Below are 20,381 nucleotides of genomic sequence, written 5' to 3'. Positions count from 1 at the left end.
TGAAGTGAATCTGTGGATCAGGACAGTTTTGAGATAAGATAAGTCGGTGTTGCTGGAGGGTGAGATCGAGTGTGCACATGTGGCAGTGCATGTCATTGAGTGTATCTTAGGATGCAGCAGAAACAGTGGTTTGAGGAGTGCTGGATGGCTTGGAGATATCCGTGATCATAACAAGTGGGGTGGAATTTAAATTGGAATCCACGAGGAATAAGTTGAAGCCAGAGACAGTCGCTGATGAAAAGAAATGTGGCTGTGGAAGCGGGTTTTGTTTTTCGATATCTGATCAAACATTAGAAGGGAAATAGAGAGCAAAGATGGTGAACAAGATAGAAGAGCCAAACAGAAATCCCATCTGAGAAGGGCAGAACTACAAGGTAGGCATTCCTGGAAGAGTAGTGGCAATGAATTAAAGACTAATACAAAAGCAAATGCATTTTTTTTCTTTTTGTCTTGTCTTGTATCTTTTTTTATCCCTTGTTGCATTCAGATGGTTTTTAAGTAGCCATTCGCACCTCCTTTGGACACAACCTTTGTTTCTTTACTATATCCATTACCACTCTCTTTGGCTGTTGCATTTTGTTATTTAATCTCCCCTGACCCCCACCCTATCACAAACCTTCTCCTTTGTTCTTCCTGCCTCCTCTGCTCTTCCACTGGCTTAAACACACTTACATTTGTATTTTTCTTTAGTTCTGATGAAAGGTCATCAACCTGAAATGTTAACCTGTTTTTCTCCTCAGTTGCTGCCTGACCTGATATTTCCCAGCATTTTTGTTTTTATTTCAGATTTCCAGAATCAGCATTAATATTTGTAACTCTATGTTGGACTGTTTGTATGTAAAGCTTTGTGTATGTTAGTTTAGAAGCCCTTTGGGCAGGATGAATCTAAAGAGAAAGTGGGGGAAGAAAACTGACTTGCCATTGGACTCCTTGTCCACATGCTAGAATAATCCAAAGCTGTCCAGGACACTTGCTTCATTTGGAACCTTCCTGCCATTCTACAAACTGGGGTGTAAAAGGCTGACAGCAATTATGCTAGGGTGTGAAGTTTTGATGAATGGGATGAAACTGAAATAACTGAATTGAATTACTATAGCATTTAATGTTCATTTTAAATTCAGAAACTTCCATTTTACTGCTGTTTAACGCGGACTTCACAATGCATTAAAATGTCTAACTAATTTGAAGCTTCTGTAATACTTTGGAACAGAAACACTCGAATAAGGGAAAAAACATTTTAAAAACACATTATGCATTCTGTTTAAGTCTGGTCATGTAAAGCCCAATATTTTTTAAGGTTATTTAAACACTGTAACGTTTAGGAGATCTGCAGTAGAAATGAAGTGAAGCCACAACTGGAAATGATTCAGGCCAAATTAAAACTGATTTAAAGGACAATAGAGGCCAATGTTATTGCGTAGGGATATAAAGAATACTATTAAGGGTTACTAGCAGACCTTCAGAAAAATGTAACTAATTCCAGTAATCAGGAGGATTGAGCAAATGTTAAAGAAAAGCAAAACTCTGGGGAGGCAGACCCACAGCAATGGGTCTTAAATGCCATGTGAACTGGCCGAGCAATTCATTCATTTGTATCAAATTGCTACAAAGTCTAAAAGGAATGAAATCGGACGGAGCACACAGCATCGACCTAAGCACCAGAAATGACAACAGCACACCTGGCCCTGTTGGCCCTGCGAAGTCCTCTTTTGGGGTTTGTGCCAAAATTGGGAGTGCTGTCTCACAGACGAGCCGAGTAACAGCCTGACATCACCGAATCATACCTTACAGACAATGTCCTGGGCACCACCATCACCATCATCTCTGGGCATGTGGGCTTGGATGGAGTGGATTTCTTGAAATGTGTACAGGAGAATGTTTTAGGTCAAATATGTAGAGGGTCCAACGAGGGATGGCGCAGTGCTGGACCTAATTCTGGGGCATGAAGCCAGACTGGTGGCTGAGGTGGTGGTGGGGGAGCATTTTAGTGATAGCGACCACAACATGGTACAATTTAAGCTTGTTATGGACTAAGAAATAGAAAAGTTGCAAAAAAACGTTTTGGATTGGGGGAAAGTGGATTTTAGTAAAATAAGGCAGGATCTGGCCAAGGTAGACTGGGAACAGCTACTTGTGGGGAAATCTACTGAAGAGCAGTGGGGTGTGTTCAAAAAGGAAATGGGGAGGGTACAGGCTCAACATGTTCCCTCTAGGGTGATAGGAAGGAGTAACAAGCCCAGAGAACCATGGATGACCAGAGATATTCAGGATATGATGAGAAGGAAAAGAGAGGCTTTTAGCAGGTACAAGGGGAACAAATCAGCGGAGGCATTAGTGGAGTACAGAAAGTGCAGGGTGGAGCTTAAGAAAGCAATTAGGAGAGAAAAAAGGGGATATGAGAAAGCTCTGGCTGGTAAAAGTATGGAAAATCCCAAGATATTCTATAAGTATATCAATGGGAAGAGGATAACCAGGGAAAGAGTAGGGCCCATAAGGGACCAAGGGGGCAATCTATGGGTGGAGCCGGAGGACATTGCTAGAGTGTTGAATGAATACTTCTCATCTGTCTTCACCCAAGAGAATGAGGATGAAGGTATGGAACTCGGGGAGAGAGACTGCGAGGCTCTTAAACAAATTGATATAGGGAGTGACACGGTATTGGAGGTGTTGGCAGGCTTAAAAGTGGACAAATTTCTAGGTCCGGATGATTTGTGTCCCAGACTGCTGAGGGAGGCAAGGGAGGAGATCGCAGGTGCTCTGACCCAAATTTTTAATTCCTCTCTGGCCACGGGGGAGGTGCCAGAGGACTGGAGAACAGCTAATGTGGTTCCGCTATTTAAGAAGGGTTGTAGAGATAAGCCAGGGAACTACAGGCCAGTGAGTCTCACATCAGTGGTAGGGAAACTATTGGAGAAATTTCTGAAGGAGAGTATCTATCTCCACTTGGAGAGGCAAGGTTTGATCAGGGATAGTCAGCATAGCTTTGTCAGAGGGAGGTCATGCCTAACAAATTTGATTGAATTTTTTGAGGCGGTGACCAGGTGTGTAGATGAGAGTAGTGCAGTTGTTGTAGTTTATATGGATTTCAGCAAAGCCTTTGAAAAGGTCCCACATGGGAGATTTCTAAAGAAGGCAAATGCACATGGGATACAGGGTAATTTGATAAGGTTGGTTCAAAATTGGCTTAGTTGTAGGAGGCAAAGGGTGATGACAAGTGACTGGAAGCCAGTGTCCAGTGGCGTACCACAGGGATCTGTGCTGGGTCCCCTATTATTTGTCATTTATATAAACGACATAGATGACTATGTAGGGGGTAGGATTAGTAAGTTTGCAGATGACACAAAGATTGGCTGGGTGGTTAACAGTGAGGTTGAGTGTCTTGGGCTACAGGAACATATAGAGGGGATGGTCAAATGGGCAGCTAAGTGGCAGATGGAATTTAACCCTAAAAAGTGTTTGGAAGGAGTAATTTGACAAGGAAGTATTCAATGAACGGCATGACACTAGGAAGTTCTGAAGAACAAAGGGACCTTGGCGTGTGTGTCCATAGATCCCTGAAGGCAGAGGGGCATGTTAGTGGGGTGGTGAAAAAGGCATATGGGACACTTGCCTTTATCAATCGAGGCATAGATTCCAAAAGTAGGGAGATCATGTTGGAGCTGTATAGAACCTTGGCGAGGCCACAGCTGGAGTACTGTGTGCAGTTCTGATCACCACATTATAGGAAGGATGTGATTGCACTGGAGAGGGTGCAGAGGAGATTCACCAGGATGTTGCCTGGGATGAAACATTTAAGTTATGAAGAGAGGCTGAATAGACTTGGGTTGGTTTCGTTGGAGCAGAGAAGACTGAGGGCCGACCTGATCGAGGTGCACAAGATTGAGGGGCATGGACAGGGTGGATAGGGAGCAGCTGTTCCCCTTAGTTGAAGGGTCAGTCACAAGGGGACCTAAATTCAAGGTGAGGGGCAGGAGGTTTAGGGGGAATGTGAGGAAAAACTTTCTAACCCAGAGGATGGTGACGGTCTGGAATGCACTGCCTGGGAGGGTGGTGGAGGCGGGTTGCCTCACATCATTTAAAAAGTAGCTGGATGAGCATTTGGCACATCATAACATTCAAGGCTATGGGCCAAGTGCTGGTAAATGGGATTAGGTAGGTAAGCCAGGTGTTTCTCACGCGTCGGTGCAGACTCGATGGGCCGAAGTGCCTCTTCTGCACTGTGATGCTGTGATGTCCTGTCCCACAGTGATATACAATCGGGAGGGAGTTGCCTTTGGAGTGGAGTCCTCAACATCAATTCTGGACTCCATGAAGTCTCATGCAATCAGGTCAAATGTGGGCAAGGAAACCTCCTGTTGGTTACCAACTACCACCCCCCCCCGCCCCACCTTCAGATTATGAATCAGTACTCCATGTTGAACACCATTTGGAAGAAGCACTGAGGGTGGCAATGGCACAGAACTACTCTAGCTGGGGATTTCGATGTCCATCACTAAGAGTAGCTCGGCAGCACCGCTACTGACCGAGCATGCTGAGACCTAAAAGGACACAGCTGCCAGACTGGTCTATGGCAGATGGTGAGAGAACAAACGAGGGAAAAACCTATTTGACATCGTCCTCACCAATCTACCCATTGGAGTTATAAGTGTCCAAGACAGTATCGGTAGAAATGTCCACCGCACAGTCCTTGTGGAGACAAAGTCCCATTTTCACCTGGAGGATAACCTTCACCGTGTTGTGTGGCACTAACACCGTGCTAAATAGGATAGATTTCAAACAGATCTAGCAACTCAAAACTGGGCATCCATAAGGCGCTCATCAGCAGCAAAATTGTAATCAACCGCAATCTGTAACCTCGTTACCAAAAAGCTGGGGATCAGTCTTGGTTCAATGATAAGTACAGGAGGGCATGCCAGGAATAGCGCCAGGCATTACCTAAAAGTGAGGTGTGAACCTGGTGAAGCTACAACATTGTCTATTGCATGCACAAGTAGTCCTGAGTGAAGCAATCCCATAACCATCAGATCTAAGGTCTGCAGCCCTGCCACATCCAACCGTGAATGGTGGTGGACAATTAAACAGCTCATTGGAGAAAGAGGCTCCACAAATACCCCCATCCTCAATGATGGGGGAGCCCAGCACATCAGTGCAAAAATAATGCTGAAACATTTGCAACATCTTCAGCCAGAAATGCAGAGTGGATGATCCATCTCGGCCTCCTCCGAAGGGCCCCAGCATCACAGGTGCCAGTCTTCAGCCGATTCGCTTCACTCCATATGATATCAAGAAACGGCTGAAGGTTCTGGATACTGCAAAGGCTACAAGCCCCAACAGTATTCCAGCAATGGTACTGAAGACTTGTGCTGCAGAATTTGCCGTGCCCCTAGCCAAGCTGTTCCAGTACAGCTACAACACTGGCATCTGCCCAGGTATGTCCTGCATACAAAAAGCAGGACAAATCCAACCCGGCCAATTACTCCCCCCATCGGTCTGCTCTTGATCATTAGTAAAGCGATGGAAGGGGTCATCAACATTGCTATCAAGCGGCACTTGCTTAGCAATAACCTGCTCACTGATGCTCAGTTTGGGTTCCACCAGGGCCACTCAGCTTCTGACCTCTTGTTCATCTTTGAACCAAAGCAGTAATAAGAGCTGAACTCCAGAGGTTAGGTGAGACTGATTGCCTCTGACATCAAGGCAGCATTTGACTGAGTATGGCATGAAGGAGCCCTAGCAACACTGGACAGGGGGATATTAGGAGAAAAATTCTCCGCAGGTTGGAGCCATACCTAGCACAAAGGAAGATGGTTGCGGTTGTTGGAGGTCAGTCACCTCCGCTCCAGGACATCATTGCAAGAGTTTCTCAGGGTAGCAAACTCGGCCCAACCATCTTCAGCTGCTTTATCACAAAATCACAAACTTTACAGTGCTGAAGGAGGCCATTCGGCCCATTGAGTCTGCACTGGCCCTCTGAAAGAGCATCTTACCTAGTCCCACTCCCCTGCTTCATCTCCGTAACCTAGCATATTCTTTTTTTTTCAGATAGCAATCCAATTCCCTTTTGAAAAGCTCGATCAAACCTCCCTCCACCACCACCTCAGGAGGTTCGTCCCAGACCCCAACCACCCTCTGGGTGAAAACATTTTTCCCCTTATCACTTTTGCTCCTTTTGCCAATTATTTTTGTATCTGTGCCCTCTAGTTCTTGATGCTCACTTGTGTGTGAACTGTTTCTCACTATTACCCTGTCCATATCCCTCATCTTCTTTATATTCTGTCACGGGATGTGGGCTTCACTGGCTAGGCCAGCATTTATTGCCCATCCCTAATTGTCCTTGAGAAGGTGGTGGTGGGTTGCTGCCTTGAACCGATGCAGTCCATGTGGTGTAGGTACGCCCACAGTGCTGTTCAGAAGGGAGTTCCAGGATTTTGACCCAGTGACAGTGAAGGAACGGCGATATATTTCCAGGCCAGGATGGTGAGTAACTTGGAGGGGAACTTCTAGGTGGTGGTGTTCCCATCTATCTGCTGCCCTTGTCCTTCTAGATGGTAGTGGTCATAGGGAAGGTGCTGTCTAAGGAACTTTGGTGAATTCCAACAGTGCATCTTGTAGATGGGTACACACTGCTGCTACTGTGCGTCAGTGGTGGAGGGAGTGAATGTTTGTGGATGGGGTGCGAATCAAGCGGACTGCTTTGCCCTGGATGGTTTCAAGCTTCTTGAGTGTTGTGGGAGCTGCACTCATCCAGGCAAGTGGGGAGTATTCCATCACTCTCCTGACTTGTGCCTTGCAGATGGTGGATAGGTTTTGGGGAGTCAGGTGGTGAGTTAATCGTCGCAGGATTCCTAGCCTCTGACCTGCTCTTGTAGCCACAGTATTTATATGGCTAGTCCAGTTCAGTTTCTGGTTGATGGTAACCCCCAGGATGTTGATAGTGGGGGAATTCCGTGATTGTAATGCCATTGAACGTCAGGGGGCAATGGTTAGATTCTCTCTTATTGGAGATGATCATTACCTGGCACTTGTGTGTTGCGAATGTTACTTGCCACTTGTCAGCCCAAGCCTGGATATTGTCCCTATCTTGCTCATTTGGACATGTGCTGTTTCAGTATCTGAGGAGTCACGAATGGTGCTGAACATTGTGCAATCATCAGCGAACATCCCCACTTCTGACCTTATGATAGAAGGAAGGTCATTGATGAAGCAGCTGAAGATGGTTTGACCAAGGATGCTACCCTGAGGAACTCCTGCAGTGATGTCCTGGAGCTGAGATGACTGACTTCCAACAGCCACAAACATCTTCCTTTTTGCTAGGTATGATTCCAACCAGTGGAGAGTTTTCCCCCTGATTCCCATTGACTCCAGCTTTGCTAGGGCTCCTTGATGCAGCACTCGGTCAAATGCAGCCTTGATGTCTAGGGCAGCCACTCTTAACTCTAAATATCTCTATCAAGTCTCTTGTCAGCTTTCTTTTCTCTAAGGAAAACAGTCCCAACCTCTCCAATCTATCCTAATAGCTGCAGTTGTTTATCCCTGGAATCACTCTTTGAATCTTCTCTGTACGCTCTCCACTGCCTTCATATCCTTAAGTGTGGAGCCCAGAACTAGACCTAACCTTATGATGAAGAGAAGGTCATTAAGGTCAAGTGTGGATGTTGACTGCGCAATGTTCACCATTCACGATTCCTCAGACACTGAAGCAGCGTGTGCCCATATGCAGGAAGACCTGGACAACATTCAGGCTTGGACTGACTAAGTGGCAAGTAACATTCCTGTCAACAAGTGCCAGGCAATGACCATTTCCAACAATAGAGAATCCATCCATCTTCCCTTCATATGCTATGGCATTTCTATCGCTGAATCCTCCACTAGTAACATCCTGGGGGTTACCATTAATCAGAAACTGAACTGGACCAACCATATAAATACTGTGGTTACAAAAGACTGGGAACTCTGGGGAGTGTGATGGAATGCTCTCCACTTGTCTGGATGAATGCCGCTTCATCAACACTCGAAGCTCAACACCATCCAGGACAAAGCATCCCGCTTGATGGGCACCCCATCCACCACCTTAAACATTCATTCCCTCCATCACTGGCACACTGTGGTGGAAATGTGTACCATCTATATGATGCACTGCAGCAACTTGCGAAGGCCCTTTTGACAGCAACTTCCAAACCTGCAACCTCTATCACCTTGAAGGACGAGGACATTAGATGCATGGGAACACCACCACCTGCAAGTTCCCCTCCAAGGCACACAGCATCCTGACTTGGAACTGTATTGCTCTTGCTTCACTGCCACTTGGTCAAAATCCTGTAATTCCCTCCCTAACAGCATTGTGGGTGCACCTACACCCCATGGACTGCAGCGGTTCAAGAAGGTGGCTTACCACCATCTTGAGGGCAATTAGGGATGGATATTAAGTCGTGGCCTAGCCAGCGATGCCCATGTTCTGTGAAAGAATTAAAAAGTCACTTTTTTTAAGTGTAAGGTGCTCAGAATATCTCAGTAACAATAAAAGATGTTTTCAAATGTTGCTATAGGAATAAAACAAAGAGTTATTCCTATAAATTATTCATCTATTTCAGTGCTTTCCCTAGAGTGGAAAAAACTAGGATTGTTCTCATTAGGATCATTGAATAGTATTCCAAAGAAGGAGACTATTCAGCCCATCAAGTCTGCACCAGCTCTTTTGAAGAGCAACCCAGTTAGTCCATTCCCCCCCACCCCAATATCCTTGCAATTTTTCCTCCTCCAGCATTTATACAATTCCCTTTTACAGGGTGCTATTGAATCTGCGTCTACCACCCTAATGGGCAGTGTATTCCAAATCCTAACAACTTGCTGTGTGAAAACATTTTTCCTCATGCAGGCTCTGTCCCTTTTGCCAGTCACCTTAAATTGGTGCCCTCTGGTTATCGGCCCATCAGCCATTGGAAACAATTTCTCTTTGCTTACGCTATCTAAACCCTTCAAGATTTGTAAAATTGGGGCTCTATTCGTTAGAGCAATGCATATTAGGGAACATAGTGATTTTTTAAAAAAGTTTAAAATCCATTTTATAAAAGAGTCCTTCAATCAAATCTCTCCTTAGCCTTCTCTGTTCCAAGGAGAACTGCCCCAAGTTCTACAGTCTATCCAAAATTCTAATCCTCATCCCTGGAACCATTCTAGTAAATCTCTTTAAGGCCTTCATATTTTTTCTAAAGTGTGGCATCTAGAATTGGACACAATAATCCAGTTGGGCTGAACAAGTGTTTTATGTAGGTTTATTATAACATCCTGACTGTTGTACCCTGTGCCTCTATTTATAAAGCCCAGTATCCTGTAATGCTTTATTAGCTCTTTTGTTAACCTGTCCTGCCATGTTCAAAGATTTTTGCACAAACCCCTCAGTCTCTCTTCTTGTACCACCTTAATCTTCTCTGCTTTAGTACATTTTTTAAGAGGAGATTCGACAGAAGTGTTCAAAATCATGAATTGTTTTGTGAAAGTAAATAGAAACAGTTTGCAGTGGCAGAAGGGTTTGTAACCAGAAGGCCCAGATTTAAATTCCACTTTGCAGAACACCTTCGGTCTGTCCGCAAGCATTACCCAGACCTCCCTGTCGCTTGCCATTTCAACACTCCACCCTGCTCTCATGCCCACATGTCTGTCCTTGGTTTGCTGCATTGTTCCAGTGAAGCTCAACGCAAACTGGAGGAACAGCACCTCATCTTCCGACTAGGCACTTTACAGCCTTCCAGACTGAATATTGAGTTCAACAATTTTAGATCTTGAACTCTCTCCTCCATCCCCACCCCCTTTCCGTTTCTTCCCCCTCCTTTTTGTTTTTTTCCAAAAATTTATATAGATTTTTCTTTTCCCACCTATTTCCATTATTTTTAAATGTATTTCCACCCATTGTTTATCTCTACCTTTCAGTATTTCCCCACCCCCACTAGAGCTATCTGTACCTTGTCTGTCCTGCTTTCTACTCTTAATTAGCACATTCCTTTATATAATATCACCACCTTCAACACCTCCTTGTCCTTTTGTCTGTTACATCTTTTGGTTGTCTCCACCTATTACTGGCTGCTTGTCCCAACAACAGCCCCCCACCCCCCGGGTAGACCGAATGGCTTCTTTCTGTACATTATCAATATGCAGGCAAATAACAAAGCCAATTTTCTACTGTATTAAAGGGTTCAAATCCTGGGGAATGTGCATTTGAAAACTGGAAGTTAAGGGAAGTTGTCAGTGCCTTTATCATTCAAAGAATAATAAAGCTGTAGAATTAATTTACCAGGAAAGGCTATAGACAAATTCAATATAAATGCACTCAAAAGACAATTTGATACCTTTCTTTAGAAAAAGATGAAGAGATATAGTAAGGAAGTAGGCAGTTGGGGCTGATCTGTGAAAATGTTAAGCTAATTTATGACTTGCCCTTTTTCCTGTTCTTAAATATTATATTCTTGCACCAGTTTTGTGCGTCAGTGAACCTGTTTGTTTAATAAACATGAAACATCTTTTAATAGAATATGTTAAAACCAGAACTCAAGAAACTGTTTAATAAATAAAAAGAGAAAATGTAAATACTCAGCAGGTCAGGTAACATCTATGAAGAGAAACAGAGTTAGCATTTCAGGTTGAGATGATCTTTCATCAGAACTGATGAGGAAACTGTCCATTTACTTGTTCCAGAAATGTGCGAGCTACAACATGGATATCGTCTTTATTTATCCTGGTGCATTTTTTCTTGATTTTGACCAGTTTTATCACTATATGCGTTGCTCTGACAAAAAAAAACCCAATTTTATAAGTTTGTATTTGCATTTTGCAAATTTGTATTTGCATTTATTCATACCAGATCCTAGTGAATCTGTGTTGTATGCTCTTTATGGCCACAATATGTCATGCTTTATAGTGTGGAGTTCAAAACTGTAGAAGCAACTCTAAGACCTTATTCAAGTTTTATAAGGACTATCATTCCCTTTTGACTTTTACTTTCTTGTGATAAAACCCTGAGTTCTATTGATGTATTTTTCAGCTAGAGGTGTTGCCTTTAAGAACAGCTTGCATTTATAGTGCCTTTCATAACCAGAGGATGTAAACAGCAATGTGACAATGACCAGATTATCTGATTACATGGTGTTAGTTGGCAGATGAATGTTGGCTAGAATACCAGGGATAACTCTCCTCCTCTTCAAAATAGTTCCCTCTGACCTTTTGCGTCCACCTGAGAAGGTAGACGGGGCCTCAGTTTAACACCTCATCTGAAAGATAGTGCTGCACTAACAAGAGGTGCTATCTCATTACTGCACTGGACTATCAGCTTTTCTGATTTCTGTACTTAAGTCCGGGAGTAGAACCTGCACTCTCAACTTTCTGAATGAGGTGAGTGCTACTACTGAGCCACTGCTGACACCTGTCAATATACAGATATTTCCCTGAGGGAAGAGAGGAGACTGAATGACACCAGTCAATGTATTGATACCACCAGTACTGCACAGCCAAGTAATTCACTCCAGCATTGGACAGACAAAGGGAATGGAGAGCGAGTTCCTACTGGGAGAATTTCCACTAAAGTAAAAAAGGCTAAAAAGGGTTTTTTTAAAACCATGTAATGCTTTGACAGAGTGAAAAAGGGAGTGATTATGTCCTCAGGTTAGTGAAGAGGCTTATCAATTTAAATTGTCACTTAGTGAATGAGGAGAGCAGTCAGGAAAAATTTATTTATGGGGATGATTGTTGGAGCATTCAAGATACTGAGTAAACTTAAAGAGCTCCAGAACCGAATCCTGAGACACCACTACTCACTTCCAACCATTCTGGAAAAAAAATGCCCTTAACTGTTCCTCCTCCCTTATAACTATTTTTAACCTAGTTTGCTCTCTTCCTAATTTCATAATCCTTAACCTTCTCTAGTAATATCTCATGTGGGTACCTTATCAAGGCTGACACCTGTCAATATACAGGTTATTAATTGCTTAAAAACCATTAAATTTTCTCCAGTTACCATATGTGTTAACTCCTCAAGGAATTATTAGTTTGATCAAGGACAACCATTTCTTTTGAAGTCCATGCTGATTATTTCTAACTATTTTTCATTTATTGAAATGTATGGTAATTTCTTCCTTAATTAAAGAGACCAGTTTTCTCTTCCATAGATGAACTAACTAGCCTATAATTACTTGATTAGCCTTGTGTATCCTGTTTTACAAAGAAGCAATTCTCCAGTCTTCTGGTACGCATGCACAGTTAATAGAGATATAACTTTGCCTAACACAAGAGCAAAGTACTGCAAATACTGGATATACTCAGCAGGTCTGGCAGCATCTGTAGAAAGAGAAAGTTAATGCCCTTTCATCATGACCTCTGATGAAAGGTCATCGACCTGAAATGTTAACTCTGTTTTTCTCTCTCCACAGATGCTGCCAGACCTGATAGTATTTCCAGCATTTTCTGTTTCTATTCCTGACCTAACCTCTTGTGTTAGGTGTGAGGGACATCTAATTCCAAAATATTTCAACTTGCATTCTTTTCTGTAAGAAGCATTGTTATTCTTCTATTTTCTTTTATCCAATCATGGAATGTGGGTGTTATTAGCAAAACCATTATTTATTGCCTTTGAGAAGATGGTGCTGAGCTGTCTTCTTGTGTTGCTGCAGTCCATGTGGTGAAGGTACTTTCAAAGTGCTGTTGTTGGCGATTTGTAGAATTATGATCAGATGATAGAAGGGTGATATATTTCCAAGTCAGATTGGTGTGTGACTTGGAAAGGAACTTGGAAACTATGGTGACTTGTTATATTTGAATAGATAACAGGTTTTCAATAATTCATGTTTGTTAGTTGCTGGGAGAAGAAGCATTACTGGATTTATAATGTCTCCTCCACTTGGGAACCAATAAAAATACAAAATGCAGTACAATTCACTGCTAATATGAGATTCTGGTTTATTACCTGTAATACTACATCCTACTGGGAAAATCACCCATATATCTTCTATATTTCTGTATTAAAATCATGGTAGTTTCTCTACCTTCCACCATATCCTCTAAAACACATTCTTCTAATTATTTCATTGAAAATTTTGGTTTGAGAAATATCAAATTTTAATGCATATTTTATTAAAATTGGATCAATGATTACAGAACTAAAATTTAATCTGGTGATTTCATGATGACCACAAAGCACTCGAGTTGTGCTATTTGTTCTGTGAATCCCTTGATTGGGATTGTAGCCATTAATTGTTTAAAAACATTTAATCTATATGAACAAAAAGCACTGTGTGCATCTCTCTCTCCTTCCTTGTAATCTCTCTTTCAATCTTTTTTTGGATTGACCTGTTTCTCTCTATCTTTCTTGCTTCTCCTCTTCCATCCCCTTCCTGCATTTAATGATTCTACTTGTAAATTGTATACTGCTTACTATTGATTTGTTTTATTTAGCCTGCACAGTGGAAAGGCTCAGCAAAGGAGAACAAACATGGGACTCCATTTGTCAGCTTCAATGCTCTCCTAAAACCTGTACCTCAGACCTTCAGTTCATCACCAAACTCTTTAAAGGAGGTATAATTTTTATGCATTAATTAATTATTGAAATAATTCTGTGTGCTGAATTTAAAATGTCTTAATCTTTTAAACTCCATTTGTGCTCTCAGTTCTGTGCAAGGGCTTACACTGTTGGAAAGTAAATCACTAATTTTCAGAAGCTAATCAACTGATTAAGATGCTTTTATTTTGGATTTAGTGAGGTGCTCTGTCCACTGGCTCAAAATGTGAGCCTTGTAGAAAGCAGCAGCCATACATTTGCTTAAACTAGCCTCTGGAAGAGCTGTTTTTAGTTTTCTGTTCATGACAAACCCATGCCAATTTTTTTTTTAATTAAAATGACAATTATAATATGGATGGGCATATAAGTTAATGTAACACTAATGTGTGACTTGAGAAACACATTACCTCTGCATTTGTAAACCATGGGTGATGAATGCTTAAGAGGGAAAACCTATAACTATACAAAATTATGATAAAACAACAAAGATTTGAGGGTAGATTTTCCTTTTCCACAGTGTGGTATGAATTAGTTTTTAAGCAGGAAAATTGTGTATTTGCAGCTCTGATCATTTATTTGAGCTGTAGCTGTGCTTAAAACTAGAGCGGCTGATTTGTTGTGATACTCTGCAGTTGTAACCAGAGAAACTTCTTCACTCAAGTGGTATCTCATTCCCATTTTGCTTATTGTATGAAAATTCAAATGGAGCACTTATTTGAAAATAATTGTGCACTTTGAGAATTTATGCCAGATAGCATGTGTTAGACCAAAGAATTTAATGTACTACAAAACTCCGCCTGTACACAGTTTTTATAGCATGCTGAAGTTTCCTCGTGGGAATAATGAAAATATATATTTCTTATCCCAATTTATGAACTGCCTAGGGATGACATTTTTTTTAAAAAGAAGCTTCATTTATAAAGTGCTGAGTAGATGTAGCGTAAATTACTTGATTTATTTTCGACAGGTATTATTAATACTGGTGTCAGTCAAATTATCAATCAGTAGAAAGAAAAGATCTAAACTTTGGACTTAAACAAACTATAGTTTTTACCATTGCATTGGCCCTTCATGCTCAGAGCAGGAGCTCAAATGGAAAATGTAACGTACTACGACAGTCCTGTTAATATTCATGTCAAATCATTTACAACCATTCCTCAATTATTTAAAATCAAGGGAATATGAATGTACACTTGATATTTCCATCAGCAAAAATGTACTTTTATATGGGTTAGTTTATAAGACACAAAAAGTAGCTACAGTATTTACTCTTGTAGAAAAGTTTTTTTAAAAAAACATACATTATGTCTATACTGGATACCTGAGTGATTTTAATTCCTTAGAACGTGCTGGAACCCTAAGGTTCTGATAGTGTATGGTAAAGGCCCTTTGATTTTTGATTGTCAAATTCTATTTTTATTACAATGGATTACAGGATTTTCCAAGCTATTTTGTCAGTGTTTTGGAAATCATATTTTGTGATTCGGCCATTTTCCTGCTTAAAAACCAATTCATACCACACTGTGGGAAAGGGAAAATCTACCCTCAAATCTTTGTTGTTTTATCATAATTTTGTATAGTTATAGGTTTTCCCTCTTAAACATTCATCACCCATGGTTTACAAATGCGCAGGTAATGTGTTTCTCAAGTCACGTATTAGTGTTACATTAGTTCATATGCCCTATCCATATTATTATTGTCATTTTAATTTTAAAGCCTAATGTTCCCCAAGTGGTGTATCTTTTAGAAATGTCATAGCAGTTACAACTTGTACACCAAATTGTGTGATTAAACCCTACCTGCTTACTGCTTCCAATTGACATCTTATGGAAGTATTTACTCCAGTTTGTGACATTTTTCTGCTGTTTTGAATGTGTTTCCATCAGCTGACTCAAAACTGTACATGTAAACACCAATCAGCAGAAACAAATGCATCAGTAACCTGCCACATGTTGAATGTGCTCTATATTATTTTTGAATTAATTTAATGATTCAATTTATTTAAATAGAGTAGTCGTTCCAATTCTTCTTCACCAATTGATATAGCAAGTCAACCTCGTATGTTGAAACTGACACGCATGCGCTCTGACAAGAAAAGTGAGTTTCTGAAGACTTTAAAACAGGACAAATCTGGCGAAGGATATCTTGATGATGGAGACAACATGGATAAAGAAAAGGTAACCATGTACTCAGATGATGAACATGTTCCAGTTGGCATAATTTGATATTGCTCCTTTTAGTTTCTGCTGTATTGCATGATAATTTGTTGGTATTGCTATGTTATTACCACACCAATGTCAAGCATCCAATGATTTAACTGTTTCCTGTTTATAATACTGTACATGCATCTTTCATTAGGTTGACAGATAATTACTGGGTGCTAGCCAATCAAAATCTTGTGTTTTCTAACTTTTTTGAGAGGTAGTCTTGTCCATATTTATTTCTTTAAAGTTTTGGTTCTCTTAGTTGTAGGTTCACAAGATAAAGGATAATAACGATACAGGCATTTATTGTGGATTGCAGCACATATAACCAAGTGTTGGAAATGCCTTCTTGTTTGCATGTGTGAAGAGTACAATGTTTGAACGATCCCATTCCTAATCTGTGGGTATCAGACTACTTACGTTACATAGTTTTTACTCTATCAAAAGAACATGGATTTTTGGAAAAAGAAATAGCTATTGGCCCAGAAGTTTCAGTTATAATGATGGAGCAAATGTTGGTGCTTACCGTCATTACTGTGTAAAACAGATGACAGCTCCTGTGCATCTAGTTAAATGAAGTTCACGCCCTGTTTCTTCATAGGGTGTGCTGTTGCAGTCTTCTCAGATGTCAGTTCACTGATTTTTGTGTTGATTGTGTGAACTTCATCTTTTTACAATCTATTCTTGTGTAGGAACCAGTGAAAAGGTTGGGCCATGTTTATTGAGGTGCAATTGAGTTTTTAATGGCACACTAAGTCGTAATTATTGCTGAAAAACCTCTTTAGCCATGAAAAGCAAATTTTACAAGTGTGTAAAGCATTATTCCCTTGAATATCATTTTAAAATTTCATGATTTTATTTTACTTTTTAAAGATTGTTGGTTTTATAGTTCAGCATCTACCTTAATCCCGTATGTTTGTCCTAATTTTTATCTTGCTTTCTGTAAAATGATGAAAAAGTGAATTATAATCTGTGCTTTATACTTACTGGTTTACTGCCAATGAGAATTCTTCAGTCTGATTGGCTGGTTAGTCTGCTTGATGCCTGCACTGTAGCTGTCTGCCCTAGATCCCTATAGATAGCGCCAGATTCATCGTTATATCAACTTAGAAGAAACTGATGCTCTACAGGCTGCTAAATCTTTGTGGGCCGCTTTTCTTGAGGTCAGCAGTGAATGCTATCCTTTTGCCATTGACTGCAAAGTCTGCAAAAATAGGTGGCAGGGCAAGTTGATCAGGTGATACATAAAGCATATGAGCTAATTTGGTTTCTACATAGAATATAAATGCAGAGAGAATCATACTAAAACTTTAGAAGTTACTGTTTAGATCAGTAAGCAGGAGCATTGTGGACTAAACTGGGCATTTCAGGAAAGAAGTTCACCAGGATGTTAGGGATGAGGAATTTCAGTTATGAAGAGAGGTTGGGAAAGTTAGGGTTATTTTCCTTGGAACAGTGAAGGATAAGAGGTAGCCTAATAGATGTTTTAAAGGTGATAAATGATTTTGATAGCATCGTAATTGGAAACTACTTCCTCTGGTGAGTGGCTCAATAACCAGAAGCCATAGACATAAAAGAATTGGGAAAAGATCCAAATGGGAGATGAGAAGAATTTTTTTACTTAAGTTGTCGGGACCTAGAACGCTCTACCTGAAAAGGTGGTGGGAGCTGATTCCATGAATAATTTTAAAAGGGAGTTGGACAGGTACTTGAGGGTGAGGACCTTAAGAGGGTTAAGGACAAAAAGCAGGGGGTGTGGTACTAAGTACAACTTTGAAAGACAAACAGAAAATGCTGGAAAACCTCAGCAGGTTTAGCAACATCTGTGGAGAGAGAAACAGAGTGAACAGAGCGAAGATGAGTCATACAGACTCGAAGCGTTAACTCCGTTTCTCTCTCTACAGGTGCTGCCAGACCTGTTAACGTTTTCCAGCATTTTCTGTTTTTATTTCAGATTCCCAGCACCGCAGTATTTTGCTTTCATCTTAGCTCTTTGAAGGGGCCAGCACAAGTATGACAGGCCAAATAGCTTCTTCCTATGCTATAAGTTCCTATGATTCTATTGATATTGCTGAATCAGTAATCTATAAAACTATTTGTATGGGTGTTCTGATGAAGTTAAATAATACTGAGGCATCTTGCAACTTGAGTATTTAGTTCCAATCACCATAATTCAAGGAAAACATCCAAGCCTTGGAACGAGTGCCGAGAAAAGTCATAAGACTGATCTTTAGTGTCAAAGTTATGAGAAAAGGTTTGAAACATTCAATTCACCAGTCCTGAAAGATGGTAAATAAAAAAGCATTATAAGGCACCAAATAGAAAAGAAAAGTTAAACTGGGGCACTATTTCAAGTTAAATCGTGTTTGCAAAGCAAAGGGACTTAGGTAAAAATTGCTAAAAAGCAAGTTCAGGATTATTTTGTATAATCATTTTTACACCTTGATTTAACTCTTGAAATGGACTGCCAAATAGGGTAATGAAGGCTGAAGTTGTAAAATAAAAGGCAAATGATGGGATCATAAATTTTTATTGGAAAGATCAGCTAAATGGGCTCCTAATCAGTACACTGGGTACGGTACAACGATGGCAATGTATTGGCCGAGTAATCCAGACTCCTGTACTAATGACCTAGAGAGCATGAGTTCAAATTCCACCATGGAAGTATCAGCATCTGGACTCAATGTTTTTTAAGTAATGAATAAAAAGCTGATATTAATTTTTTCAGGGTATAAAAATAATAAACGAGACTGACTAGGAAGCTATTGTCATTACAATTAGTTCACTAATGTCCTTTTAGGGAGGATGACTACCTCATAGGTCTGGTCTAATTGTGACTCCAATCCTACCCGACAACATGGTTGACTCTCAACTGGTCTCTGAAATTCCCTGGGAAGCCATTCGGTTGTATCAAACTTCTACTAATGGTTCACAAAAAAGCATCTCATCTTCTAAGGGCAACTACAGATGGATAATAAATGTCGGCTTTGCCATGTTTCAAGAATGAATATTTTAAAAAATATTATCTTCTGGGCTCCCTGGAGTTTGAGATTTTGTTGTCAACTATTTGACTTGATAGTTTCTTAATCTTCAGTTTAATCCATTCTTAATCTTGAAAAGTTAAATTAGATCACTTTGCTCAACTTACTTGAAATAAAGTTAGTAAATGCTGGAAATACTCGGCAAGTCTGGCAGCATCTGTGGAGAAAGAAACCGGATTAATGTTTCAGGTCTGTAACTTCATCAGAACTGGAAAAAATTTGAAGTGTAATAGGTGCAAGTAACAGGAAGGGTGGGAAGAAGAACAAAAGGGAAGGGTGGAGAGTAGGAGAAATTAAATAATAAAAGCATTCTTGATGCAAGACCAAAAGCAGCTATAATAGAACAAGTAAAGAAGCAAAACATGTGTCTAGAGGAGGTGTGACTATCAGGATCCTGAATTGCTGCATCTGAAAGCAAAGAGAAGGAAAAGCAAAATTAAAAATACAAACCAACAAAGAAAGAGGAAACAAAATGGGGGCAGCAGTTATGATCTAAAACCGTTGAATTCAGTGCTGAATCCAGAAGGCTCCAGAGTGCCCAGTTGAAAGAAGAGGTGCTGTTCCACAAGCTTGCATTGAGCTTCATTGGAACATTGCAGGAGGCCGAGGTCAGAGTAACTGCAAGGTGGAGAATTAAAATGGCCATGCCTGTGGACTGTGTGGCAGTGTTCTACAAAGCATTCACCCTGTCTGTGTTTGGTCACCTCAATGTAGAGACCACGTTGTGAGCAACGAATACATCATAGTAAATTGAAGTACAAGTAAATCGCTGCTTCACAAGGAGTGTTCGGGGCTTTGGACAGTGAGAAGGGAGGTGGTAAAAGAGCAGGTATTGCATATCTTGAGCTTGCATGGAAGTGCTGTGGGTTGGGGAGGGTTGTGATGGGGTTGGGGATGTCGGACCAACTGAGGTGTGGACCAGGGTATTGCAGAGGGAGCGGTCCCTTCTGAATTCTGAAAGGGAAGGAGAAGATGGTTGTTTGTAGCATCACACTGGAGGTGGTGGAAATGGTGGAGGATGATTCGTTGAGGTTGGTGGGATGGAAGTTGAGTACAAGGGAAACCCAATCTTGGTCCTTGGACTTAGTGGGACCAACTTGACCTTTCCTTTTAACTCAAACTTTTGCTAACAGGAAATCATAGTTGTTACTCATCTCTGTCACTTTCCAGTTGTTCATTTTCCAAATCCAACTGCCTAGCCAATTCCATACACTGAAACAATGTAACTTCTTTAGATTTGTAATCTTCTGCTAATATTACTAATTCCTTAATTGCCTTTCTCTCTGTGGCAATTTGCCAGTTAGTTCTGTACATTTATCAGTAACCTGAAAGTATTGGCGATGCTGTAGCCCTGTTCCATTTTTAGTGTCACCAGTTTTTTTTTTCCCTTCCCTTCCTCTCCACTGCCCCACTCTCCACATATCTCCTCATCTAAGGTTGTTTTCCCTGCTGGGGTGCAGATCCATTAATGAGCATTGACAGAGTATTTGCAGCCAATTTCGTTGCATGGGAACCGTAGCTGAGCACTAATCTCTTCTGTTCAATGTCTAGAAATGTAGTTTCAGCAGGGTGTTGCTGACTAACAAGCAGCACAAA

The 20,381-nt window shown here is 40.9% G+C and overlaps 1 protein-coding gene across 6 annotated transcripts in view; it reads left to right on the top strand.

The window, feature by feature from the left end:
* Positions 1-20,381, top strand: part of LOC144684969 (vasculin-like) — a 107,737-nt gene that overhangs the window by 66,547 nt on the left and 20,809 nt on the right. For all 6 annotated transcript variants that reach the window (XM_078549483.1, XM_078549474.1, XM_078549467.1 and 3 more), the window contains 2 exons: positions 13,438-13,557; positions 15,550-15,717. In XM_078549483.1, coding sequence (XP_078405609.1) covers positions 13,438-13,557; positions 15,550-15,717 — 288 coding nt within the window. The remainder of the gene's footprint in view (positions 1-13,437; positions 13,558-15,549; positions 15,718-20,381) is intronic.

This window comes from Cetorhinus maximus, chromosome 1, assembly GCF_964194155.1.
Source record: "Cetorhinus maximus chromosome 1, sCetMax3.hap1.1, whole genome shotgun sequence".
NCBI classification, from domain to species: Eukaryota; Metazoa; Chordata; class Chondrichthyes; order Lamniformes; family Cetorhinidae; genus Cetorhinus; species Cetorhinus maximus.
The sequence above is the reverse complement of the archived record's forward strand: the minus strand, read 5'-3'. Positions and strand labels throughout refer to the sequence as shown.